We start from the raw sequence: 27,818 nt of genomic DNA, 5'->3' as shown, positions 1-27,818 counted from the left end.
CGCTTCCCGGGCCAGTCGGTGTATCACATCAAGTGGGTCCGCTGGAAGGAGGAGAACACGCCCGTCATTACCCAGAACGAGAACGGGCCCTGTCCCTTGCTGGCCATCATGAACGTGCTGCTCCTGGCCTGGAAGGTACCGTGTGTGCGGGCGCGCCAGGGCCCCGCCGCCGCCATGGCGGGCGGTGCCGCTTGGGCAGCGCCGTGACCTGGAAAGGCCGGCATCGCTGGGGCTAACGAGGCGTTTCGGGTAGTGCTGACAGCGGTCAGGGGGTACCTGTGCCAAAACCACGTTAATGCCCCTCTGGAAGTTTGTGCTGATGAAGGCGCAGACTTACTTCTGTTGTGAAGCGCATATCGTGCATAGAGAACTTGGAAAATAAATAACGACTTACAGCCTATTTCAAGTATATTATTTAAATGTTGCTGTCATGCATAGACTTACTTTGTTGTTGCCGTAAAATAGCAATCAAAATACAGATGATGCTTTACTAGACTGAGCGATGCATGGTTTGTCATGTGTGCAGGCTTCTTGTAAGTAAACATTACTATTTATAGCACTGAAAACACAGGAGGTATTTTTGGAAAACAGGTTCGTTTTGTATAATGAGGTAAATGGAGAATTGTACAAAATATAGATTTGTACAAGTAATTGCCTGAATAATAGGGATACATTTGCACAGTTAAGCAGCATAGATTGTATTTAAATTGACTAAATCGGGTTGTGATCTAGTGTGACTTTGAGACCTGGAAGTTCTTGTGTCCTAATAGCCATTGTGGATATAGACTTCCTGTAGGCTTAAAATAATTATTTTTAACTTTTAAACAATTGAAAATGGGCATAATGTAATTATTAATATTTATATATGAAAGGAATCTCTGTTGGAGAAGAGCTGTGGGATCGTGTGCATTGCTAAACAAGGAGAAGGGGATGCTTACCAAGAAATGCTGGCAGTTCAACCCCAGAAAATTGGTGAGCTGATAGAATGGAGCTGTAGAATAGGAAAGCTTTATGAGCATAGTTTTTATGTTGTTGTATCAAGGGGATGAAATTTGGTACTGGAGGAGTAGAAGGTTGTTCACAGGTGTAACAGGTGACACATGAAAGGGTCGAAGTGGACATAATATTATACAAATGAATTTTAGAGAAAGGTAACTTTTCAGGAGATTAATGATTTTGTTTGAGTTACAGTTTCTGTACATTTTCCTGAGTAGAATAGCTTGTACATCAGTAGTAAAGCTGTGGGTACAGTGATGTAGATACTTAGCCATCGGTGAAAGCAGGACAGGGAAGTTGTGTGTGACTTTAAGGTAAGGCCTATGTAGGTTTGGCCATCCTCAAGAGGGTGTGAAGGTTGTCTTAGACTTCAGTATTTAGCACTCGCTTTCTATGCTCCCTCTCTAACATCTAGGGGTGAGTGGAGAAGTTATCACTCCTTGTCATTCTGTGTGGTGGTACGTTAAAAGAAAAGGCTAATTACAGGATTTTCCTTTTTAGCCTTTCATTTAATGAAAGCATAAAAATGGGACAGCACTGTTCTTGTTTGCATTTAAGTTTTTGGAGGTTTTGTTCCTTAGCGTTCTTCCTTTCCCTCCTTAAATAGAATTGCTTTATTCTGCTGTCCTCCATCCAGAATATTAACTGATATTCTGCTTTGATTAAATATACATTACTGAGAATTAAGGTGATACCCAGTTTTATAAATAGGTGAAAATCAAAATGCCTCTGAGGAGTGCTGTACCATTTCTTACTGTTAGGATCTCAGGAGGGGTTTTCGATAATTCTGTCTATGTAAAACCTCAGCAGAATTTACATGAGTGGCAGACAGGCAGCTAAATTGGTGAAACTGCCATCACTGACTAACAAGAAAACCCTCAAGTATATAAAATACAGTTGGTTGTATGTTGCCCCTGTTTACAATTTTCTTTTCCCCAGTTTATAGTCAAAAACTGTGTTGGCATTGCTTGGAACGACAGACTTGCAGCTTGTCTGCACATCACTGACAGTAGGGAGGTACATACCAAGGCTCAGGATGGACTTTTACATTCTCACTTCTTCTGAACTAAGGTGAACACTAGATTGGGTCAGGTAATTATAATTTGGGAACAAGGAAGCAGACCAAGAGATGAAAACAGGTGAAAGCAGAGCAGGAATACCTTAGTATATGTTGGGTGTAAAGAAGCTGTGTTTAAGGGGAAAAAAAATTGGAGTAAGAAGGAGATGAGGAGAGGAAATAAAATCATAACAGAAAATGAGGAGAAAGTAAACAGTTAAGCTTTGGGTTCTCTTCCCTGTATCAGCCACCAACTTTCCTCCTTTCCTTCTCAGAATTCTATCCTGACAGAGTTGAGAGTTTTGGTCATCCTGTAGGTAGACACAGGCTCAAATAACTTCAGATAATGGATGCAAGTGCTTAAAGTTGAGAAACAGTAGTTACAATATTAGTATTCAGGTTTTCATGAGTGCTTCCATTTGCATGGCTAATTACATGCTTCCATTATTCTGGAATGGGAGTCGTAACCTTGAGATCCAGTACTGTCCATCAGCTGTGCTTGTGCAGCAGTGAAGGTTGAAGTCACATAATTGTTTGTGACAAGTGGCAATAATCAATTTGCTCAGAACCAAAATCTTTATTTACTGCTTAGTAATACGTGGGGAAACTTCAGAGGGTACGTAGGCCATAATCACAGAAATGTCTGTGCCTAAAAAACTCAGATGGACATTTGGATATGTTAAGGAGAGCTCACCTTTTCAGGTATTTAAGTTCCTCAAAATGCAGGCTTCTTACCTCCACTCTGGAGTATTGTTTTAAATATAGTAGCAGGTTTTTTACTTTGTTTGTATGTTCCATTTGCCCTCATTCAAAACAGGTTTTTTGAGATAGTGCTCACTGAATAAAGAGAGACTATAGGTGGTTGGTTAATTTGCTTAAAGGACTACAGTAACAAGAAGACTTAAGATAGACTGTACCTTAGGTAAGTCTGCCATATAATCAAACTATTTCTTCCTAGTGGTTTTGAAGATCTTGTTCAGTAAGGGAGCAAGAGTCTTCTCTGCTTGACTATTTATTATTCAGTTTTTATTAAGCCTTTTAGAGGTGTTTTTATATTAGAGTTAAGATCTTTATTTAGGGATACAGTTATAAAGAATACTTACAAATAATTGATTCTTTTAGAGTGTTGCATCTCTGTGTTCTCATCTGTGAGATACTGGTTTGGTACCGCTTGGGTTTTTGGAAATTCTGAAATAGTAGCAGTCATTGGGACTGTTTAGATTCCTTTTTGATAGGACCAGGTTTTGGAACTAAACTTGTGATAGAACTGCTACCTCTCTTTTACCCATCATATTCAAAGAAGGCTGGATGTACAGCTGGACTTACTGCTGGACTTGCTGCTCACTAACCAAGAAAACATGCTCTGTAATATCTTGGTTAGGGACGGCCTTGGCTGCAGTGATCACAGCATCATGGAGTTTGGGATACAGCTGAGCATGCTGAAGGTCGGTTCCAAGACAGAGGTTTTAGACGTTAGGATAGCAAACTTCAGCTTGCTTAGGGCTCAGTTGGAAGGGATTCTGTTGGAAGCTTCTATGGAGAATAAAGGAGCTAGTTAGAGCTGGGAGCTTTTCAAGAACACTCTCCTAGATGCACAAAACCAGTTCATCCCCTCTATATGCAAGGGTAGCAGGCAGAGCAAGAGACCCCCTTGGCTTAACTGCGAGCTTCTGTACTGGAGATGGAAAAGTGGAGCATCACCTGTTGAAAATTACAAAGGCATTGTCAGGGTGTGCAGGGATGCAGTTAGGAAAGCAAAAGGCCAACTTGAACTGAAATTGGCTAGAGATGTCAGAAACTTCAGGAAAGGATTCTTCAGGTATATTAACAGCAAGCAGAGACAGAAGGAGGATATTGGCCCGCTATTTAACAGGAGAGGTGAACTTGTCACCAACAACGCTGAAAAGGCAGAGGTCCTCAACACCTTCTTCACCTCTGTCTTCACCAGCACTGCTGGGTCCCAGGCCATGGAAACAACTATCCATATTGAAGCAGATGCAGACCCACCGTCAGTGAAGGAAGAGCTGGTGTGTCGACCATTACAGGAGCTTGACCCGTATAAATTGATGGGCCCAGATGCCATCCACCCAAGGGTGCTCGGAAAGCTGGCTGATGTTGTTGCGAGGCCACTCTCCATAATCTTTGAGAAGTCGTGGAGATTGGGAGGCGTGCGTGAAGACTGGAAGAAGGGTTCCTGTAACCCCTATATACAAGAAGGGTTCCAAGGAGGACCCAGGTAATTATAGGCCCATTAGCCTCACACGGATCCCTGGAAAGATTATGGAGCAAATCCTCCCGAGTAATATCACCAGTAAACTGAGACACCTGATTTTGAAAAGCCAAAATGCGGACAGGTTGGAAAGGGTCCAGAGAAGGGTGATGAGGATGATCAGAGGACTGGAAGAGCTGCTGTATGAAGAAAGGCTGAGAAAACTGGGCCTGTTCAGCCTTGGGAAGAGAAGGCTTAGGGGGGACCTTATGTACCAGTACGTAAAGGGTGACACCAAGAAGATGGAGACTCCCTTTTCACAAGGAGCCACATGGAGAAGACAAGAGGTAATGGACACAAGTTGCTTCTGGAGAGATTCCAACTAAACTCCAGAAAAAGTTTTTTTACCATGAGATCAGTCAGACATTGAACAATCTCCCAGGGGAAGTGGTAAATTCCCCGACACTGGTCAGTTTTAAGAGTCAGCTTGACAGGGGCTGACTCATCTCATTTAAACTATACTTTTACCTTGAGAGGTTGGACTGGATGATCCTTGTGGTCCTTTCCAACCTGGCATTCTCTGACTCTATGAACTTTGTGGTGGCAGATTGTGGAAGCTTTACTTTTAGGTGCTACAATTATTAAATAACTTCTTTTGAAGTGTGTTTGCAGTCTGCCTGAATAAGTTGTATAAGAGGGCGAGCTGAGGAGCACTGCTTACACAAGTGTTACAGAAATGTTCTTCTAAGTAAAAAGAAAACAGAAGCAGCAAGGTACCAGTGTGAAAGAGTAACTTGTCCAAAACAGCGTGGTAAATGTTTAGGCTTATGTGAAGGAAATGAAAGCAGGAGTATTGGAACAAACATTTTAAAATGTACGTACAAGCATGAGTTGTCTCTTCTAATGTAGAGTAGCATAGGACATTGTCTTTCAGCTTGCTTAAATGCGAAGATGGCTCAGTTTTTCCTCAGACCTGTGGTTCACTGTGTAGTTATGCTTTAGCAGTGCAAAGCTTGCTTTTTGAAGTACTTTTAAAGTACTGATCTTTGTTAGGTGTAGTGCATGCATGATAACTTCTAGCATTGCACTAAAGTGTAATTTTGTGTGGGGGTACCCCTCTTCAGGATGTACTCAATGGTGATCATCAGGTGCTAAAAGCTTAGTAAGGCTGCCACCTAATTCTGTTCTGTGTTTCTTAGGTAGGATGTGATGACATGTAGCTGAAGAACTCCATGAGAACCTTAACATATTGCGCAGAAATTATCTATCTGAAATGTCCAGGGAACAGAGAAACAAATTGTTTGGGAACATAAAATAGGCCTAAAGGAAAACATAATGTGATACAAATATAAATAATACTAATACTGTCTTGAGAAAGGAGTGCATATGGAATACCTCCTCCTTACACCTTTTTATGTAGGTGAATAATCTCAGTAGCACATTTGACAGTGTTTTCAAAACTGTTTTCACAGTTCTCTGAACAATGGAAGGTTTTGGGAGCTGTGTTCCCTACGTGCTTAGCTCTACTAAAATTTTGTTGACTTCTAGAACTGTAAGAATTAACCTATTTAGGTGATTGTAACAATTATGTAAGTAAATGGTATCCAAACTGAGATGCAGAGAAGAGTTAGAGTAAAAAATTCTTAGTTGGAAACTTAAGAGTTTTAGGTTCTCTTAAAAATGGCCTTTTTTTTTGTTTCAGAGGAGCTGAGGGGCAGTGTGCTCCCGCTGATACCCATTTGATTTGTTGGAGTCTGCAGTGGTAGTGCCTGGTCTGAGGTCTGGCATTGGCCCTTTACACGTGATCAGCTTTTTCTTGTCACTGAGCTAAACCTTATGTCCAGAATTTGCACAGATTGCTCAGATGAACTCGCTCGGCCTCTGAAGGTGAGTTGCTGGTGAGCTTCTGATGGATGCTCAGCAGAGGCCTTGGCAGCCTTCTTCCCTGCATCTGTGGGATGAGTTGAGCTCACAGATCAGCAGGCCTGTGGCTGCACAGTTTCCAGAATAGGAAGCCTGCTCTGATGGACTGAAGGAGACCCAGTTGAGGGTAGAGATGTTAAGTTTATGAGGTTGGCAGCATTTACTATCAGGCTATCATGTGATAAGCTTATGAAGCTGTTCCCGCAAGGTTAGAGGTATGTATTTGCAGGGAGTTTTAGTTGTTTTTTGTCACAGCAGCTTGAAGCAACCCTTACCTCTTCTGGAACACTGAATTCAGAGGAGTTGTGTATTTTAGACAAACATGTTCTGATACTATAAATAACAAGCAGTTAGAAATTTGCATGGTTCCTTTTTATATGCATAGTATTTTCAGAAGTGTTAACATATGTGCAGGACTAGCTAAGTTGGGGATTTTTTTTTGTTTAGACCCTTCTGAAGAGTGGGAGAATACCCTGGAAAATACTTAAAATTAGTATTATGTAGTTTTTCAGTTGGTAGTCGAATGCATAGAAGCTGTGTAGGTTGTACTAGGCAAACTGTTCAACATGAAAATTTGTTTGCCAGTCTTGTCTTTTAATTACAAAGGTGACTCAACTGTACCTCACATTGTAGTTGGTAAGAAAGACTTAGTTTCTGACTCCTGAATGTGGGAAATGGAAAGTAGCTAGTGTTAGGAAGGGAGATCAGGGTGAAAGACCAGGAAACTGCAACAGAGAGGTGCAGGAAGTCAGTGGGAGTTGAGGAAACGTGTTTTTCCTAAAATGTAAAATTAAGGTAAAATCTAGCCACTGAGCATTGAAACCTACTGAGAAAACTTGTCCCTCAAAATAATAGATTGCTATGGTCAGCGCCAGCTTTCACTACTGTTACTTACATTGTTGTTTTCTGTTGAATTGCTGTGATTCTGTATGATATATCTCTCTCCCTTAAGTTTCAAGGTGTTTTTCTTTCCCATTTCCTCTTTGTTGTAGCTTCCTGTAGCTTAAGCGCTTGCAATGACGCTCTGAACTGTTAGGAAATACCACCTTTCTCTATATTCTTAAGTCAGCTCTCTTCAGAAGTACTTATGACTGTGTTGGAATGCTGTTAGCCCGCTTGAAACGTGTGATCAAGATCCCACAAAAGATGCCAGCCCTAAAATTGTGCCATGAACTAATCCATTAACTTTGCTTAGCATTTAATTGTGCAGTTAATTTTGAGGTTTAGCTTATTCAAATGTCAGACTGTGAGAGACTCTGAAAATATGAGTAAAACTGCTTTGCTTTGGTTCTGCAGTAAAAAAAATAAATAGTTTATCATTACAGTCACGAGAGGAAATTCAGATTGTAACCAGTGATACAAACAACACCTCCTTCAGTCCATAAAGTCTAAAACATTAATGAATTTATGCCTTGAGTACACAGAGCTCAAATATAGGTAACTCATATAACTGTGCTTTACAGCTGGCATCTGTAGTGCGGGCATACTTCTAGATTCCCAAATGTAGTGCAGAGCAGAAAACCCCTAGCAATGCTGGCTGAGCTGATACGAGTGGTTTTAAAATAATAAAAAGAGCTAGCTTCAGTCTTGAAAGAATCACCACGGTAGTCCTGCTAATGGCTGAGAGAGCAATGCTGATTTTCCTTCATACTGTCCTGGCACATTTGTACTGTTAGTAGTCCCAGAACTAGTTGTAGTGTGCGAGTGTAATTCTGCTTTGTGCTGTTAGGTTGAGGTGCCTTAGGAGCCGTCATGAACCAGACTCAACTCAGGGGTGTGCAAAGCTGATACTTGCTAAGGCTTGAAGGCTGCCAATTCAGAACCAGAAGTTTAAGAATCAGCTTTCTGAACCTGTGGTCCCTGTTATTTACATGGCATGATGTATTTATGTGAATACTCAGCATGAATATTATGAACTGGATCAAAGATTATGAAAAACTTTAGCCTGTTGAGTATCAGTGAAACTGAGAAGTTTCTGGAAGAGGTTAAGAATCTTTGTAAGTTACAGTTACCACTCATTTAAAAGATGTTTTCAAAAATTCATGTGCCTATGCATGCGTGACTGATTTTTGTTCTTGTTTAATTTGTATAATTTTAAGGGATTTTTATAAACAGAACTAATAAGCAGAACTAATGAAGCCTTCTTTCTTATGAATTTGTCCTTCACTAATTTCCTGCTTTACTAACAATTTATACTTTCCTTCCCAGATCCCAGTACTGTCAGCTTCTTTCTATGTCCACCGTCAGTGTGTGACACATGTCAGAACTGGCCACAAAGCAGAAGTATGGGCGTATTTCTTAGGCAGTGTATGAGCAACAGGGCCATATTAACTTGAGTCTCTTTATTATTATAAATTTAATGAAACTTCTTGTAAATCCATCTATTAATCATATTTGACAAAAGGCAAATGTGTTAAAAATTGGCAGTGAGACAGATTCAGACCAATCACACCTCATTTTCTCTGGAAAGCTATTAAAATAGCTTAGTTCTTGGATTGGGAAGGAAACCCTCTCCATCACAATGTGAACAGTGTAGTGTGTTGCTATACTGTATTTTTGAGTTTGGGATGCTGCATCAAAGGCTTTTTATGTATTGTTCTTTTGTCCCATGGCTTTTTACTTCCTCCTTCCTCTCCATAACCAGCAAAGTAGTTAAAGCTTATTAAATCTTACACGTGAGTTAACAATCTCATATCATGTCTTTCTATCTGTGTCAAGGAGAATGGTAATCAGTGTTGAGGAACTCGATTTAAAAATTCCTAGTAAAATAAGCACCAGACTTTCTAGACCTTCAGTGGTAAGATGTTGAAGAGATAGGGCACAAAGACTAAAAACTGAGGAGAAAGCTTAAAAATGACCACCACCAAAAACCCCACAAACTGTAGAAAAATGAAATTCACATTTATGCAGAGAAAAATTGAGCCCGCTATGGTTAAAGACAACGTACTGCTGTGATATTCTTTCAGATTGCCGGAAGCGTGCCTTGGTATGTGTTTGTGCTTTGGCAGTTACTGCAGGGAGATACAGAAATGGATGTGCGCAGCCAAAGCTTTTACCTGGTGTGCTGGATGGAGGAGAGAAATATGTGAGGAGCTTTTGGCTCTGGCTGCTGCCAAAGTGGTTGCTTTTAGCAGGTGATGATGACAGGAGTAGTTCAGGGGAGAGGAGAATGGAAGCTTCACCACGGAGCTGTGTGTGCCCAGTCTCTGCATGCGGTTAAACCGAACCCTTCAAATGTGAGCGTGGGATGAGAGGCTGGGAGGTTGTTTCCTCCTACCTGCGTGAGTCTTGGCTTCCCTGTCTCAGCAGCTGTCCAGTGTGCAGAAACTTTGAGTTAAGACTCAGTTAAGAGTTACAGTGAAGGCAGGGAGTCAAAGACTTTTCTGCATAAGGTGAAGTTTTCTTAAGTAAGTGTGGCTACAGTTCCCAGTCTGTTCATCCTGGATGTTTGCAGCTGAGCTAATGCAGCGAGTGCTGGGAACTGCTGTGAAGTCGAGGGGGATGTTGGTGAAATGTTCTGGTGGGAGCAGAGAGCTGCAAGTGTAAAAGTACTGTGTCCATTGGTGTCTCTGAAAACCAAAATGCCCTTTTGTTTAATCTCTTCTTGTAGCTGTTATTTTGTAGAGGTCCTGGAAAGGTTCTTGGTCCCAGTACGCTAATTGTCTCATAAATTGGTGAGGCAAACGCGGTCAGAAGACTTCTCTCTAGAAATATCTTATAGGTACTTTATAAACTGTAATGTTTTGACGTTTTAAAGAGAATATGCTTTTACTTTCACAGATTAAGCTGCCACCAATGATGGAAATCATAACGGCTGAACAGCTGATGGAATACTTAGGTTAGTAATTACAATAAACGGTTTTCAATTATATAGTATGCTTACTAGTGACTAACACTGTTTTATTTATTTACTATTTTATTAAGCTTTACTTCAATACTACTTACGGTATTCAGTTACTTATACTCTTCCTTAATTGGTTTTAGAAGTCTTCTGTACAGTTTTCCTAAGTGGTTGTTCTAGTGATGCAGTTGGTATGGCTTAAATTGACCAATGTGTTGGAGTTCTAAACGTGTTCATGTCTCGCACAACATAGTTTTGTTATGGTTGACAGAATGTAGTAAGTCAACTGTGCCTTGTCTGCAGTACCTCTGATCCTTAGTGTGACTCAATTAAAATACAGGAAAAATTTAATGTAGTGGTCTGAGTGATTGAGGTCTCATTTGCAGGCACTACTCCATAATCAGATTCAGCGTTCAGCAAAACTGCAGCGGTTTCCATCTGACAAGTCTGTAACTTCAATAGCCTGGAATGATCCAGGTGTTAAAAGTGCAGTTGTGGTTGTACTTAAGCTATGTGTACCACAGCTCTGCTCTTTGTAGCCTGACAAGTATAAAACAGTTGAGCTTAATGGACTAGATTTTAATTTTTTTCTTAAGCATGAGGAAAAAAAAACCTTACTGTCTTTTCTTTCTTTCTTTTTACGTGTAAATAATGTAGCTCGTTCTTTGCAAAAGCGTATTGCTGAATCTTTCAGTGGAAGAAAACAAGTTAATTAAATTAAAAAAAAGTCTTAGGAAATCTCGCTGCCTGTATCTGAACACTTCTTCTAATTGTATTGAGGGAATAATACTGCCCAAAGTCGCTGCGTAATCACAGTTGTCTAAATGTGTGTGTTCTTTCTCGAAGGTCTGTGTTAGCTTCTGGAATTCCCTTATTTGAGCAGATAATTTTGTTGTTCAGTTAAATTATTTAGGTTCCTATTCAGGCAACAGGATTAGCAGTTGCCAAATGGTGGTTCTGCTTAAAAAAAAAAAAAAGGAAAAAAAAATTAAAAGTCCTTCAACCACTTTCAATAATTTTATTTTAAAGGATTAGGAAACCTGTAATGATATTTTTCGTTGAGTAGGAATGTTGTTTAGGAATGGAACAAGGGAGTGAATATGGAAAGTGTTGAAATAAAATCTGAAAAAAATGGGAGAGGCAGTTCATTGATAATAGTCACTAAAAGCGTTTTAAATCTTGAAGCCCACTGTGTTGATTAACTGATCGGTTGCCTTTGTGTTGCTGACACAAATGGAATACAAGCCTTTTGGAATTACTTTAATTATATGGAAATGTATGCCAAAATATTGATCGTATCGGTCAGGATAAGCGGTTGCATTTTTAAATTGTGTTATCTTATATAAATTGTGTTGTATCTTACTGTGAACAGTTTGACCTTTCTATATTTTCGAGTTGAGGTACAGAGGGAGGTAAATTTCTGAATAATTAAGAGACTGATAGGATGCTGTAAGAAATTCTGAAATGCTGCTTTACAGCAACATTGGTCATTTGAATTTTATTTCTTCATATGATCTTGCTGTGTTTTTTTCTACTCATATTTTACTCTGTAATTATAATTCAGGTTATAAAACAATGCGGTCTTATTAATTTGATTGAAAACTTCAGTGGTGATACTTATCAGTCAGCTTCAGTCAGAAGTGTGCATAGAAAAGTTGAAGCTTTGAAAGCTTTGAGTGTGGAAAAACTTTATTTTAGTTTTGCTTTTTTATTTTTTTCTTTTTTAGGGGACTATATTCTTGATGCAAAACCTAAAGAGATATCTGAAATTCAGCGTCTGAATTATGAACAGGTAATGAAATACTCCTAAAATACAATTGCTTATGTGTGAAGGAACTACAACTTTTTTCCTCATCTAAGGCTGATGATCTTGTTACAAACAGGAAGCGTACAAACCATTGTTTGTAGTGAGTTTACTTTTGTTTTCTCGGCTTAATGTCGAGTGTTATCTATAAATACAGAATCACAGAATCACAGAACGTTAGGGATTGGAAGGGACCTCCAAAGCTCATCCAGTCCAATCCCCCTGCCGGAGCAGGAACACCCAGATGAGGTTACACAGGAAGGCGTCCAGGCGGGTTTTGAATGTCTGCAGAGAAGGAGACTCCACAACCTCTCTGGGCAGCCTGGGCCAGTGCTCTGTCACCCTCACTGAGAAGAAGTTTCTTCTCAAATTTAAGTGGAACCTCCTGTGTTCCAGCTTGCGCCCATTACCCCTTGTCTTATCATTGTTTGTCACCGAGAAGAGCCTGAAAATACCTCCTACTAGTGAAGAAAAACTCAGTATCAGTTAACATAAGAAGTTTGGGTTTTTTTGCCTGCAGTGAGTATAATGAAAGAGTTTTGGTTTTATTGAGGAATTATAACATGGAAGTACACACGGAAATATACCAGGGTAGTTGCTCTGTGAAGTCCTGTGTTATGTGTCCTTCAGTGTGCGGTGTTCTGTGGTGCCTGCTGGACTTCCTCTGAGGATGTACAATGAGCAAGAACAAGGGGGAAAAAAAGAGAAATGGGAATTTTTTTTGACATGTTGAACTGAGGGGTACTAAAGGATGAAGGGTTACAAGAGTAACTGCCAAGTGTACAAAGGTCTATTTGGTCATTGTGGTTTTTTTCTTTCTGCTGTCAGAATATGAGTGATGCAATGGCGATTCTACATAAGTTACAGACAGGTCTGGATGTCAATGTGAAGTTTACAGGTGTACGAGTCTTTGAATACACACCTGAATGCATAGTGTTTGATCTTCTCGATATCCCCTTGTACCATGGGTGGTTGGTGGATCCTCAGGTAACTTTATTTTTTCAGTAATTCAAACAGAATTCTGAATTTTACTGGGGGGAGAGGAGATGTTTCAGAATTTTAACTGGAGTTAATAATAACGATTATGATAATGAATTTTTTACATCTAGTCAGAGAAATTGGATTTTCTTCAGAAAGGAGTGAATGCAGACTGTACCTGCTTTGTAGTGTGGTAGTTTTGCAGAGACTGTAGTCAAACTAAGTTTCAAAACCACCTATGCTGCATTCATGTCCATATAAATGAGGATTATTCTGAGGGAGGTAGGAAGTTGCCAGATACGGTGTCTCAGTCACTGTTTTTGAAAGCTTGTTAGAGAACACTTGGAAGGAATGCAGAGTTACTTCCCTCCTTTCTTTAATTCTGATTTACTAGTCACTGCTTTTGAGAACTGAGGATGTTAGGACCAATTAAGAGACCTGCATCTTTAACAAACATATACTATATTTTTAATTATATTAATAGGCAGTAAAGTGATACTGTTTACTTAGGGGGGAACTGTTGAGTTTGGCTAGAATAATCTGCCTCACATTATTAAAATTAAGTGTTTTTTCCTGCTCCAGGTTGCTGACATAGTAAAAGCAGTTGGTAACTGCAGCTACAATCAGCTAGTGGAGAAGATAATTTCATGTAAACAGTCGGACAACAGTGAACTGGTTAGTGAAGGTGGGTAATTTTTTCTATGCTTTATCAAAATACCTACTGTATCATACCTGTTTTCTATGTGGGTCCTGGTATGTAGAGATACAGGTGTGAACTGCTGCTTTCTGTCTGCTGAATGTCTCCCTGGGCAGGCAGACAGCACTGTGCTTGTTTTCTAAACTCTGCAATTTCCAAACCAAGGGTAAGCCTCATTCTCTTGATCTATTAAATATACTTTTTAAAAAGCTGGAGAGAACTTCATTTATGAAAGGATACTATGGGCAGCATTCAGTTTTCAACTTGGCTATATATTATCTCCTGTAATTAGAATATGAATTATATACTACACGATGACAAGGAAAAAACCAGCAATATTAGTAGTGGATATAGCATTTCTGACACGAGAGGGTTATCTACAATGCTGAGGTTTTAGAACTTTCAACTCATTTTCCTGAATGTGTCACTGACTGTGTTCCCTTAGATTTGTGGCAGTATGGGGACATCTTAGTAGGGAGGAGATAAGAAAAATATTACAGTTCTAAACAGGTAAATTAGAAAGTGTGTAATAGACATACGTAACAGTATGTATTGCTTTTGTAGGGTTTGTAGCTGAACAATTTCTGAATAACACAGCTACACAGCTGACGTACCATGGACTGTGCGAGTTGACTTCAGCTGTCCAGGAGGGAGAGCTTTGTGTGTTCTTCAGGAACAACCATTTTAGCACCATGACCAAATACAAGGTATATTCATCACTTTTGTCTTTACTGTTGTTGTGTTCTCATTTCAAATCTAATCTTGTTTTTTCCCCTCTCTTGAAATAGAAATAAATTCCATTTTGTTTTATATGTAAGTATGACTTATGGTGAATGTAAAGTCTAACAAATGTTCTTCGTGAATTATTGATTACAGTGTTTTAGCTATCAGAATCCATTATCACGTTAAATCTTCTTGTAGCTCTTCCCTTTATGTTCAGGTTTCTCCCTGTCTTAACCCCTTTTGTGGTTATGTATAATGACACACATTTCTTACGTGGCTTAAATTTACTCGCAGTTTGTGATTGGCAATGATAAGGTTAATGAATTGATTTAATTTCTTGTTTCTGAGGATATGAAACTTTGCTTTACACTTGGGCCAGTAGATGAGTAGCTCCATCACGGTGTTCAAAACACCACACATTTGGAGAAGTCGAGATTAATTACAATATTGGTTCCTTTTGTTAGGGAAAAGATTATTTTTTAGAATCTGAAACTGGGGAAGCAAAATGGTGAGAATTGTTAAAGGAATATGGCAGGATATGAAAAGCAAGTGACAACTTGGTTAATGCTTCTGGGACTCTTTCCTCTGTGGAATGAGGAGCCTGGCAAGTTCACAATCATTTACGGAGCATCTTTGTTCTGACACAACTTTGTCTTTACTAAGGTGGTAGTGTATTGTTATGTATCTGGCTTGAGTAGAAAGGGGCATGGTCAAATTGTCTTCTAAGATGTAATCTTTCCTTCCAGTGATAACTCTGAATATTTTGAGGTAAACTTCATTGGCATGCAATGTCAAATCATACTTGGAGTTAGACATTTCTTTCAAACATACACATGAGGTTTTTTACCTTTGTATAGAACTCTTGAAATTATTTGTTATTTGTTATTTAGTAAGACTTCAATTTTGTGTACAGTTGAACTTATGAATAATGGTAATAAATGCAGAAGATGCCATGTGTAACATGCAAAAACGTCAAGGAACCGCTGTTTTTGCCATCCATTATATGGTAGCATCATATACCTCATGTGAATGACGTGCACTTTTTCATTTGGCAGTACTAGTCCTTTTCTCTCCCTGTGTGTTACATCTTGCTTGTCAGTGCTTGTCTTTGGCATTCTGAGTAACTGCTCATAAGCCGAGTTAACACTCTGAATAGTCCTGATAAATAATTGACTCTACAAACAGGTAACAGATTTGATTTTTCTAATAGCTTCTTAGAGCACATCTAGGATTTGTTTTAAACCTAGGTACAATTATGTTCTTTTAAAGCAGTAGGACAGGTAAAATGATATTTATCCTCCTTTCCTCTGACAAAAACAACCACCACCACCACCAAAAAAACAAACAAACCAAACCAACAAAAAATCCTCAACAACAGAAAAACTCAGCTGTGGAATTGATCTGTTGATGGTCAAAACTGTAATTGTTACAGTTCCTGATGAAGCTCATTTATGTCACAATTTCGAGAGGCATAATTTTGCTGCTTTCCATTTTGCTAAACTTAACTCTTGCAATAGTTGGTAGCAGTTTGTCATGTAAGCCCATACATTGTTTTATGGTTGCTTTCATTACAGTAAAAAAACCCCAACCTCAAAACAATTTTGGTTTTAAAAAGAAAAGACTAAGTAGAAGTACAGATGTACTTTTTGGGTACAAATGGTACCTAGAGGTGCAGGAAACCTTTTTGACTTTGTTTAAAGGATATTCCAGATAAAATACTTAAATCCTCCTAGAAATAACTCATTTCTGTGCTATATTAAAACTTTTAAAATATAAAATATTATTTGTATGAAACAGTCAATGATTATCACTTTCACCTTGTGAATTATAAATACAGAATTCTGTTTGTAGACCATTTGCCCTCTTCTGCAGCCCAGCATTTAGATGAAAGGCCAAAACCTTGTGTGTGTCAGTGCTTTATCAACTTCATACTTCTAAATGTGTACTTCTCAGTTGGGGTTTTTTTCCTTAAATAAATAAAATGCAGCACTTTAATGAGTTAAATATCCTTAACCAATATTAATAATACAGAAGAGGTTAAGGCAGTGAGTGAAAATCTATGTCTGAATTTTGACTGTAAGAACTAAATCTAAGTCCAAAGAAATACCAAACTAAAATACTTGAAGAATTGTATTGTTAGTTAGTTGTATATTTAAGTCACTCTGTTTTTTAATCTTGTCCTTTTTCAGAAGTCTCAGACTTCTGAAATGTGAAGTTGTGGAATCTGGGCCATTATCCTTGTGTTTCATAGTCATTAAGGTGACCTCACTTGCAGGTAGTGTTCAGTTTCCGTGTTATCTACGGTCTTGTAGTTCCTGGCGTTGACACTTTTCAACAGTGGTGTTCATTTTGTCTTGGTTTTCTGGCAAGTGATACATTACAGAATTTGAGACATCAAAAAACTCTTTTGGTAAAGACAGAAATCATTATTTAATTTATTTTTCAAAGTCAGCACTAGCCTTTCTGTCTGTTTCTAACCTGCCTGGCTATTTGCAATAGCTACATCACTGAGTATTCTTCCATATCAAGGAAATCAGAAATAGACTTGATTGGGCTTTGAGCCAAGATTAGCTATCCAAAAATCTGTGGACCTCCAGGATACCCATGGGAGTGCCAAATGCATTGTTGTCAGAGAGCTCAGATTGCTCAGCTGCTTCGCCCTTTCCTCTTACTAGGTTTAATGCTAGCTCTGCAGATCTTTTAATGGAGTTTCTTTTACCAGTAGCTGACTATGGAGAGAAGTCCATCAGTTAGGAAAGCTGACGATACAACATACGCCAGAGAAAGCGAAGGGCAACAACTATGCAGTTTGTTTGTCTTTCTCTAATATTGCCCTTCCATCTTCCCCCTTCAAACCGACGTACAGAAACACACAAAACAGTTACTAAGTTAAACACAAGGAAATTATACGTATAGTAAAAGTTATGCACATATAATAAAACTTGTGTATTTTTAGAAACATTTACACTTTGAATAATTTGCAAGAATTTATCATCAAAATCCCTTGGGTACGTTAGGCTGTTTAAGTATTACTCTAATGAAGGTTATACTTGAATTTTAATTGGGCAGCTTTCAGGCACAGTTGATAGAGCGACTTGTATGCTGTGGATATTTCAGTTCAGCGGGGTTTTTTGAGACTATTTTAGTGAAAGGACTTGGATTTCAGTGTATCTTGAAGGAAGTAGAATGTAGGTTGATCTTGGCTGCACTTACAGGAGGAAAGGAAAAAAACAGATTGCCAAGCTTTTTCAAAGGAAACGCAGAAACCCATTCCAAGTTCTTGTACATGCTTGTTTTTTCTAAAATCAGCTTTGGAATTGAGGAGCAAGTGCAAGTAGTTCAAGAAAAATAAATACTTGGTGATACTGTAATAATTGAAAGAGCCAAATTTGTAAATCAGAGACATTTTGAACTTCAACATACCAGTTTTTCTAATGAAACAGATGAACCCAAATAGCCTTAATTCTGCTCTGTATTGGTGCCACGTAACAATCAGGGTTGTGATTGAGCTATTTTTAATATCTCTGGTGCTTGGTTGAACAGATTTATTTTTAAGGTTGTGTTAGAGTTCTTTCCACATCCCATCTAGTGCGCTTGTTTTAGGGATAATAGCTATTTTCTGTTTATAAATACTTTACCTGTCATTTCTTAATAAAGGATAACCTTGTGGATATTTTGTGGCAGAAATGTGAGAGGTAGAGACTGGTAACATCCTTTGAGCATATAATTCGAATGTCCTGTTTAAGTCTTTATTGCAAAGAATTTGCAGTATTTATTATTTTACACATAGTATCAATTTAAAAATAGAAGATTTACTAAAAGTGGCAACACTTTACCCAGTTATACTGTGTTCAGAGAGGCTTTCCACAGTTAGATCAAAGGATCTTTACCTTGCTTTTGGATTGCTTATTTTAGAGGGCTGTTTTGCTGAAATGAAAGTTATGTGACAGTGTGAATAAAGAGCACAGTATTCTGAATTCCTGTATCTTTGCTTTGATGGTTTTTTTTCATAGCCTGTTACAAGATGTTGCTTAGTGGCAAGAACTCCTTGGAAACACTGGGCATAGTAGTGCCCAACTGGAATAACTGTTAGGCTGGTTCATCTACTCATGCTTCCTTTGTGTCCAGTGTCTGTTGACTCCAAAATGATTTCTTTTTTTTTTCATGGATAATAAAGGAAATTGTAGGGAAGGGAGCTGGAGTGGCTCCTCACAAACCTGGCTTTCTTTTTAATATTTTTTCCTTGTTACTAAATTACCAAGAATTTATTAGGTGGGGTTTTTTTTTTTAACTCTTAAGTGTATTGTTAATATTTGAAATATTCCAGTTCAGTTTAATGTATGGATACTTCTAAAAGGTTGATCTTCAGGCAGGTAACTGTTGTGCCATTTTAATGTCTCTTCCAAATTCCTGTCTCTGGGAGTAAGAGTTAAATGGAAAGGACTCATTCAGTAATAACTTTCCTGTTTTAGATCCAGCATTCACTTTAAAATTGTGGAAGGTGATGAGTAGAGTAACCACAGTAGAAGAATGGTGGCAATGAGGTTTTTCAGAAATTACTATGGAAAGTTTTGAAGTAATCTTCCTCTGAAGACTTCAGTGTTTTTCTGAAAGCTGCTGAGTTGATATTATAATGTATTTACTCAGTTTATATTATTAAATAAGTCTTGAATAAATAATATTTTACTATTCCTTTTTTGGAAATTGAGTTAAATTTGCATAATATAATGTTGTCACTTCTGATTTGAAACAAGTTTGAGTATTAGGATCACATTTGCATTTATAGAAGGAATTATGTACATTTAAAAAGATTTCATCACATACAAAAGAGGCAGCAAACACGGCAGTTCTGTAGTAAATGAGACATCTGTCAAAGTACGGTGAGCGTTAGTTAATAATGGCAGCTCAGGTATCAGATTCTTAATCTCTTTCACTATTATTTGTCCATTTGCCTGAGTAGTCATTTATTCTACTTGCTGTCCCTTTAATTGCGTATTTGTAGTCTTGGCTCATGTGATTATACAGTCGTCTTTTTCAGCAGTTAAAGATGTGATATTTTTTTTTTGCCTTTGCTTTTCATTACACAGATAATAAATACATCAAATGGTAATTCCCTAGATCAAGGCAAAACAGGACTGTAAAGAGGGGATCAGTTTGGTAAGAATACCCGAGTTCAGTTGGAATGTCTTTCCCACTGATGTGACTGTATACAACCTGTTTTCTTTACTGAAAAGTAACAAGACACCTGTCTGGATTTTAAACTGTGTGTGTTGCAATTATGTTCTCTAGTTTATAAGTGCTAGGTTTCTGTTTCAGAACTCAACACATACTTCTATTCAAATCCAAAGTCTATTTCATAGCAATAATTGCACTTTTTCCTTGGGTGTTCAAGGTGATGCCTGAATTTGGGATAGCAGAGGCAGCGTACATAACTTCTTAAGAACATGTTTAAATGTTTTTCCATTTCTAAGCAAGTGTACAGTTTTTATTCTGAGGGTTATTCTGTGGAATCAAATCCTGTATCTATTTAAAAATATTCTTAATTTTCTCTAACAGTTAAAACATTCAGATAATTAGACTAATCTCAAAATCATAGCACTCATTCCTGTTAACATAAAATACCTTCATAAAAACCAGGGGCTCTGATCCAGAAGTCCAAGAGAATATTCACATAGACATCAAAGGATAGGGCTTAAAATGGTTCTCTTTACTGTATGAAGCTATTGGACAGGTGCTTGGTTCTTGTTTACTGTTTCCTAAACTGCTGGAAATTTGGTAATTGGCATCAGAACAAGTAGTTTAAAAGCATTAATTTCAAGTAATTCATCTGGTTATGAAATTAACCCAGGGAAGGAGGTCTTGTAACCAGTACCATCACCTGCAGCCTACACGTGTTTCCATTTCAGAGTGGGGTTTTGTGCAAACTGGAAGAATGAAGAGATCATTCTTCAGGATAATCTTGCTTTTATCCTTAGCTTTATTTCAAGCTTTTTCTATTTGAAACTATAAAATCCGGGCATTGGTCTACAATATCTAGATATTGATTCTTAGGAGAAATAACTACTCATAACTTTATTGTAGACACAGTTTACTTTAACAGTTATGTACTTAAGACTTTGTGTTATTGTTTTATTCCCTATTGACAACAGTTATAAGTAGCTATTATTGCTGCATATTATGAGCTAATCTTTTGAGGGGCAGCGTTAACCCATGAGACTCTATTTATTGCAAAACCTCACATTTAAAAATAAAGCTAAAAGGTAGGCTTTGAAATACTTTAGAAATGACCAGTTATGATTTTATGAAGGTATAAGCACATTTATTTTGTGAAGTATGATATTGTTCTTGGCAAGTGTACTTGAAAAGCACATTTATGTACATTCGTTAGCTTAATTGCATGACCTTAGCGTGCTCATCATCCTGTTTTGGCTTTAACCCTGACTAGAAAGCAAACGCAGAATCAGGATTATGATTTGTTAAGTAGAAAACACATTCTGCTTTTTACCTTTTTTAAAGCTTCCTTCCTAATTTTTTAGTTCAGTGTAAAGAAATGTTTTTACACTTAATTCTTAACTGATCCTGTCACTGTGTGCCCTCTTTTCCTCCTCTTGTGTTGCACTGAGTGGAGCTGAAGTGCAGAAGCCTTGGTAGGCTATAAATGTGGCATAAAACTTCTGGACACGTGATCTGTGCTTTCCCAGTGCTCTTTCGTTCCAGTGAAGTGAAAAGGGTCTCTGTCTCTTCACAAGTGCCGGGCAGTCTGTGTGTGCTGGTTTGCTAAGCTTTTGTTGAAGTGAAGCAGCATGTTTTTAAACTGTATAATTGGTACTGGAAAGGGCATTGTACTGTTCAGGTAACGTTTCATGAGGGAGCTGTATTATTTTTTAATTTTTATTTAAGATGACACATTTAAAATCAGCACTCAGGTATACTTCAACTGAGGAAGTCTTAAAAACAAAGACAGACTATTAATTTTATTTAAGGCTGACACAGTTCTCTATTTCAAAGAAGTGTTAGCTTTAAAATAGCTTTGAACGACAGGTACTGGATTCTAATGCCATAAAGGTAATGTTAGACTTCTTATATTTGTGTATGAGAAGTTCAGCTTGCAACAGTTGTGAGATTATGAAAGCATTAACATTTTCTGGTTTCAATATTATGATGAAGCTGCACTGTTCATGAGGTGTTTAAAAAGGAATTCAAAATGTATGGCATAATAGAGGAAAACTTGACTCCCCCTTTTTTCTTTTCAGGTTTTGTTTGAATCAATGCCCTGGTCAAGTATAAAAATTAAAAAGGTTCAAATACATTTACCTTCAATATTCTGTGATTTTTTTTTAATGTTTTAAAGACTTCTTATACATAAGATGCTGTGAAATAGGTATTCTGTGTGAATTGGAAATGTTGTGAAATGACTTCCTTTTATTTTCTTTGTGTGATTTTTAAGCATCAGAAGTAGCATTCAGTTTTCAGCAGGTTTCTGAGGGAAACATGGTTCCTAAGATCATGTTATATGACCAGACACTTGTGTTAATGTCTGTAAGCCCACCTGTGCTGGGGTAACTGCCATTCCAAAGCTTGAAGACGTGGTATGGTCCTTTGTGAACTTATCTGTTCTGTTTGGGCTCTGTATAAGTGTATCTTGTGGTATGAGGTGATCTTAGAACAAGTGCTGCGTATGAGTCTTCCAATACTACTTTTATGTCGTGTGGCCTGCCAGCTCAGAAGGAATGGCTGTAAACTCTGTAGGATTGAAGGGATCTGATTTTAATTTCAGCATCTCTTACAGACAGTCTTTCAGTAACTCGAGAGAATTGGTGAGCTCGTTGAAGAAGGGAGAGTACTTCTTGAATAGGGGCAATGTTTTCATTTTTTTGTCTCTTCAGCCTATGAAATAATTAGAACAGGAACTGCCTCTTGTATTTCAGTACACGTTTAGCACATTGATCTTTGAGAACTCTGTGTGCTGCTCTAATACAAATAAACCTTCGTGGATGTCGCAATAAACTGCTTTGGTTTTTACAGCTAAAACGTAGCGACAAGTGTTGCATTGAGTATCTTGGTCTGGTACATTCAGTAATGCACTGGTTACACCAGTTACTGTCAGTGCTTCACTAACAGAAGCCTCAGTTTTAGTGTGCTGTATGGTCAGTAGTAACAGCCTTGTTTTGGAGTGTAATTCTAAAAACATTGAAAGGGTAGGGTAAGACAAGTCTAATTTATATTGCAATTTGAACATGGATTTTTGTGCTGCTTTGCTGTCCCTCAGATGTGCAGCACCATCTCTTTTTACCTAAAGCCTGCTTTTTAAATGACCCTTTGATTTCAGCTCCTCTCCCATTCCTTCAACCTAAGCTTGCGTTTCATCCATTCTGTACTTAGGCTTCTAGACTTGTTAGCATTGTCGTTTTCATTCCTAGACCAGCCCATTTTATAATTTCAGAGTTTGAAATCCAGAAATTTGGCCTTGTGGAACTGTAAAAAGGCCAATATTCAACAAAAGCAGTTATTTGTGATAGCAGAAATCTTACATTTCACTTTTTCAATTGAAATAAACCTCAAATTCTGTCAAAACCCATTGTAAAACATGAAGTCTGAGATGTGGTTGTTTTGAGGTAATAACTCTTGGATTATTTGGGACGATCACCTTCCTCTTCTGATCTTGCCTTTGGAGTTTAATGTGATTTGTTCTGGATTGATCAAAACAATTTGATCTGTTTTAAAGTCTATGTTGCTAGTCTTGAGGTATACTCAGCCGTGTTTCCAAGGAGTTATCAAGGTATATATTCATTTTTTATATTCATTTTAGTCAATATGAACTTTCATTAATAATGAAAAGTGACAAGACTGAATACAGAGATAAAGTGTGGCTGTTAATATAGCAATGAATAGTAGTGTGGTGTTTTAATGCTGTATGCAGATTCATTTAAATTGTAAACTCGCTAAAAAATACAAACTACTGTTTTATTGGCATGCCACAGTTGTATTAGCTGGTAATTCCTGCTAACTGTATTAGGCTGTAAGAAACAGTTTTCCTAGTTTTACAGGTTTTCTTTATTCTTCTGCACAGGGTCAGCTTTACCTGCTGGTGACAGACCAGGGCTTTCTTACGGAAGAGAAAGTTGTCTGGGAAAGCTTACACAATGTGGATGGTGACGGAAACTTCTGTGATTCTGAATTCCACCTGCGGCCTCCATCAGATCCTGAAACTGTCTACAGAGGGCAGCAGGATCAAATAGATCAAGTACTGCATTTCTGTCTTTCTACTGTGTTTTTGTTTGCTTTTGGCTACATGTGTGTACCTACACAGATATGTATGGATGTGTACTCATGCCTATGTAGGACTATAAAAAAATTCTTCAAGTATTTTGGTTGGGGTTCTCCAAAGTGCTGTTTTCAACTGTTAGCATGACTTCAAGGAAGAAGAGTAAGAACAACTGTAAATAGCTTGGAGACGCTGATTTTAGTCTCTCAAAATCCACTTCTGCAAAGAACTTACTCAGGTGAAACGTCACATCAGCCTTGTATATGGCAACGGGGAACAGCACTGTGAAACTTCTCCTGTGACAAATTCATTTTGGCTCACTAATGTCACAACTGAACGTTGCTTTCTGATGCCCACTTTGCTGAATGCAGGACAAAAACCACAGCAGACTGGGGGTGATGGTGGCTATTGGTCATTTGTAAGATAAGTTTCCAGAAGCCGTTTCTGAGACAGGAATTACCAGGTAATACATAAGCACATAGCAAGACCAAGCTCCTACATTCTGAGATCTTACATTCTGAACAAGGAAAATAAGTTTATAGTAATCATCATTAATGTTTTTTAAATATTGGGGAAAAAATTGAATAAGCAGATGATTTTTAATAAATCCAAGCACAGTCTCTCTCTTGTAGAATAAAGAATCTGGCAGAGGTAACAGAGCTAGTAATATCTGGAGTTGCTGTCTGTTTGGCTATATCCAAAACTACCTTTTGATGCCTTGTCTCGTCTGTTTAGGAGTTAGTGTTCCTTACTGAGGTACTCTCAACACTGTTCAGTACAACGGGGACAGATGCTCTATCAAGCACATTCAGAATGTTAAATAGAAATAGCAAATGATGAAGAGACAGCTTCCAAATTCTTACTTCTACCTAGGACTGGTAGGAGCTGACCCTGTCTTTTTTTTGCTGCTGTCCAAGTAATGGAATTTTAACCTGAAAGCAATTGGTTTTGCTTAATTTTTGTGTTTTGTACGCTGTTACATAGGCACTGTGAAAGGAGAATTGTAAAGTAGCCATTTTCAGCCTTTTTGCAGTTCACATTATGAACAGGTTCTGAAACAAATTCCTGTTTTCCATGAGGTAAACATATTTGAAGATGAAGCTGGAAGAAAAATGATGGTACTGCATTGGTGCATATGCTGAAAAAATCACTTGATGTGACTTAGCTGTTTTCTATGTGAAAGAGAATTAATAAACATGTTTGCTGTTTAGGATTATCTGATGGCATTGTCTCTGCAACAAGAGCAGCAAAATCAAGAGATTAACTGGGAACAGATCCCAGAAGGCATCAGTGATCTAGAGCTAGCAAAGAAGCTCCAGGAAGAGGAGGACAGGAGAGCTTCTCAGTACTATCAAGAGCAAGAACAAGCAGCTGCTCAGGTCCAGGTAAGAAGGCATTATTAGAATGGGATCATGAGTTTTAGAGTGTTCACTGAACAGACACATGTCCAATTATCAATCTCAGACTGATAAGACTGCTGGTTTACATCCCATATAGCAAATGATGAGATGAATCTGAAGAACTGTGCTGTAATTGTTGGCGTACACATGCAGATATGGCAGTTGCTGCCACTTAAATACTTCAAAGCAGGCCTAACCTTCTAAATTAGGGTTTTATTCGTACTATTTTAAGTTGGAATGATGGGATGAGTTAGTAAGTAAGGTTACAAGGATTGTATTAGCTAATATTTTACATTACTTGCAAAATAGCATTCAAGTAAGAGTTTGTTGATAGTAGTCAATTTTCTCTTTATTTTGTCTTGCAGAAGTTTGTTGCTTTACATTTTTAGGTGTTTCAGTCCATGGTATCATGTGAATTTATTCAGTCCTGTTTCAGATTAGGAAATTAACACCCTTCTGCCCCATCCCCATAAGCAGTTGCATTCAAAATGCTTGGAAAACAGGATTCACGTACATATAGGTACAAAGTTGTCATATAACTGAATCTTGTGTGTAAGAGGCATTATTTAAGTTGGTGTTCTGGATTCAGGGAGCTCTCAACCACTGAAGACTTTAAAAACTGCTTTTATTTAAAAATACGTAAAAAATAATTGGTAGGAAGGCTGCATCTTTGGCCTGAAGCAATTCAGAACCATTAACTGAAGTGCCTGTTAAACACGAACCACGAATTTTGACAATTGAAAGTTTTATTTTCCCTGCCTGTTGCTATTACAGAACCATCAGTAGCTGCTTCTGAGACAAAGATCCACTACTGCTGGCTGCAAAAAAGGTAGAAAGAACTGAAGAACCTGCTTAACAGGGCTTCAGAGCATGCTTATTTGCAGCTGTGGACAGAGAACAGCTGGAATAGATGATGAATTAACAAAACTTATGTTGCCTTTTTATACTACCCCCTTTGCCAAGTTCTTAACTAGTTTCTAGTCACAAAAAGCTGCTGCTTTGCCATACCTCGCTGTCAAAACCAACTCTTTCACTCTGCAGCTTCTGAAACGTGGGTTATGTTCTTACAAAAGAAACTAGGAAAATATTCCAGTACAGCAATATAGAAGTGCCGGAAAATACTTGAAGCCAAATTTTATTATTGAAACAACTAATCCGAACGTGTCGATGCAATAGAGGGGGACACAGAACTTGAAACACATTTTCAGCTGACTTTGTTTTTTAGAAGTAAGTTTTGTGTCAGTTCTGGAGTATTTCTACAAAAAGACCCTACCTGAATTCCGCTGTTTGCATAATATGTCAACTTTGTGAACTTGAACACAGAGTAATAATTCAGACTGCATCTACAGTAAAGCTTGTTTGATTCAGGATTTTGGTTTTTTTGCCGTAGCAGGTGCAAGGTGCTGCTTCTCCAGGAAGTGGAAGACAATCTGGGAGTAATGAACGCAAACGTAAAGAGCCTCGAGAGAAAGAGAGAGAAAAAGAGAAGAACAGCTGTGTTCTCTTGTAGTAGAAAATGGATTCATTCCGGAGCCAAGTGCATGTCCTCAGAAGCAAAATCAAGGAGTAAAAAGGAAGACAAACCCGTTACATGCCGCCTGTGCCTGATTATCCCATGGATTTTGTTCACGTTTCAAGAGAGGATGGGTGACTTTGTTACAATCATACAGACTTTCTTCAAAGTCAGAGTGCGTGCTGCTCAAGATGGAATTCCAAATCACAGTTCGATGCAGCTGTGCTTTGAGTTAGGCGTAAGAAATACTGCACCTTGTAGCTGAACACACAAATCATGGCAAGTTTTGTGTCACAGTGACATCCATTACTCGTTACATCAGTCAGTAAGCTATTTTACCCTCTCCTCTAAACGAAGGAGGTCATTCGTTTTCTGTAAGACTTTCTCCTGAAGTCTGTACGCTAACACAACAGAGTTCTGTGTTACTTACATGATATGAAACTATATCTCAGTCTGGGTATAGTCTTCATGACACAAGAGCCCGAATAACAGCTGGGCACTGCCTCCTCAATGTGTCCAGATTTCTTTGCTTCTGGATCTGGTATGTTCGGTTTTTTGAACCCAGATTTATACTGTGTTACTGCTCTCATTGCACCTCCTGGCCAGCTTTCTTGCCCCGAGAATACGTGACTTGATAGGCATCATACAAAACTTTGTCATAGAAAATGGGGCACTTATTAGTAAGCGAGACGAATATTGTTTGCTTTTCTTGCAATTACAAACTGGGTATGGCAACTCAGACGTTATCAGGGTTAAACAAGTAATTTTATAGGTAACTTTTTCTTTTAGTATTTTTTCTCTTTTAGGTAAACTGGACCAGATAAGTTCTTATTTATTGACCTCTCCATATGATAGGTGAATGATGAGAGGAAACTAAGGTCTATAATAATCATTACGCTATGTAAGAATGCAGAGTTAAAATAACTATCTGCCTTTTTTCCAGAAGTACCTTGAACTTTAACACGACGTTAACGTGTCCACTTGTATGTTTGAACAAGTGTACTGTAGTTAAAAACACACTTCTTTGTTCCTTTTATAAATCATATATCCTTAAAAAGCACACTTCTGAAGGGTGAGAGAGAAGCGAGGCTGCTCTCTGGGATTGTTTGGAAAGGCGGTCAGGTGTAATATTTTGTTTTTTAAATCACTAATTTAGAATATTTGGAAAGCAGATTTTTCTAATTTATGGGAACCAAATAAACACGTTACATCTTGTAGTATTTATAGAATACAGAACCAGAACACTTGCTGAACTTTGAGGGAACCACCGATCTTCCTCCACTTCTGCTAGGTCAATAACAGTTCCCTTCTTGCTGAACCTTTTTGATAAGACATTTCTATAGCAATTTGTAGATACTTTTGAAAAAGGCTGCTCTTCCTGGACAAGTTATGTGTTCATGCTCTAAGCCTGA

General features: G+C 38.1%; 1 protein-coding gene across 1 annotated transcript; it reads left to right on the top strand.

Moving 5' to 3' along the window:
- The first annotated feature begins 6 nt into the window (after positions 1–6).
- Positions 7–27,818, top strand: FAM63B (family with sequence similarity 63, member B). The gene is made up of 9 exons (XM_010187736.1): positions 7–135; positions 9,966–10,023; positions 11,754–11,818; positions 12,659–12,817; positions 13,391–13,493; positions 14,070–14,212; positions 23,299–23,472; positions 24,705–24,878; positions 26,284–27,818. The coding sequence occupies exons 1-9, from the start codon at positions 109–111 to the stop codon at positions 26,401–26,403; spliced, it is 1,023 nt and encodes a 340-aa protein (XP_010186038.1). The 5' UTR covers positions 7–108; the 3' UTR covers positions 26,404–27,818.

Source organism: Mesitornis unicolor, unplaced genomic scaffold, assembly GCF_000695765.1.
Source record: "Mesitornis unicolor isolate BGI_N332 unplaced genomic scaffold, ASM69576v1 scaffold5787, whole genome shotgun sequence".
Taxonomy (NCBI): domain Eukaryota; kingdom Metazoa; phylum Chordata; class Aves; order Mesitornithiformes; family Mesitornithidae; genus Mesitornis; species Mesitornis unicolor.
The sequence above is the reverse complement of the archived record's forward strand: the minus strand, read 5'-3'. Positions and strand labels throughout refer to the sequence as shown.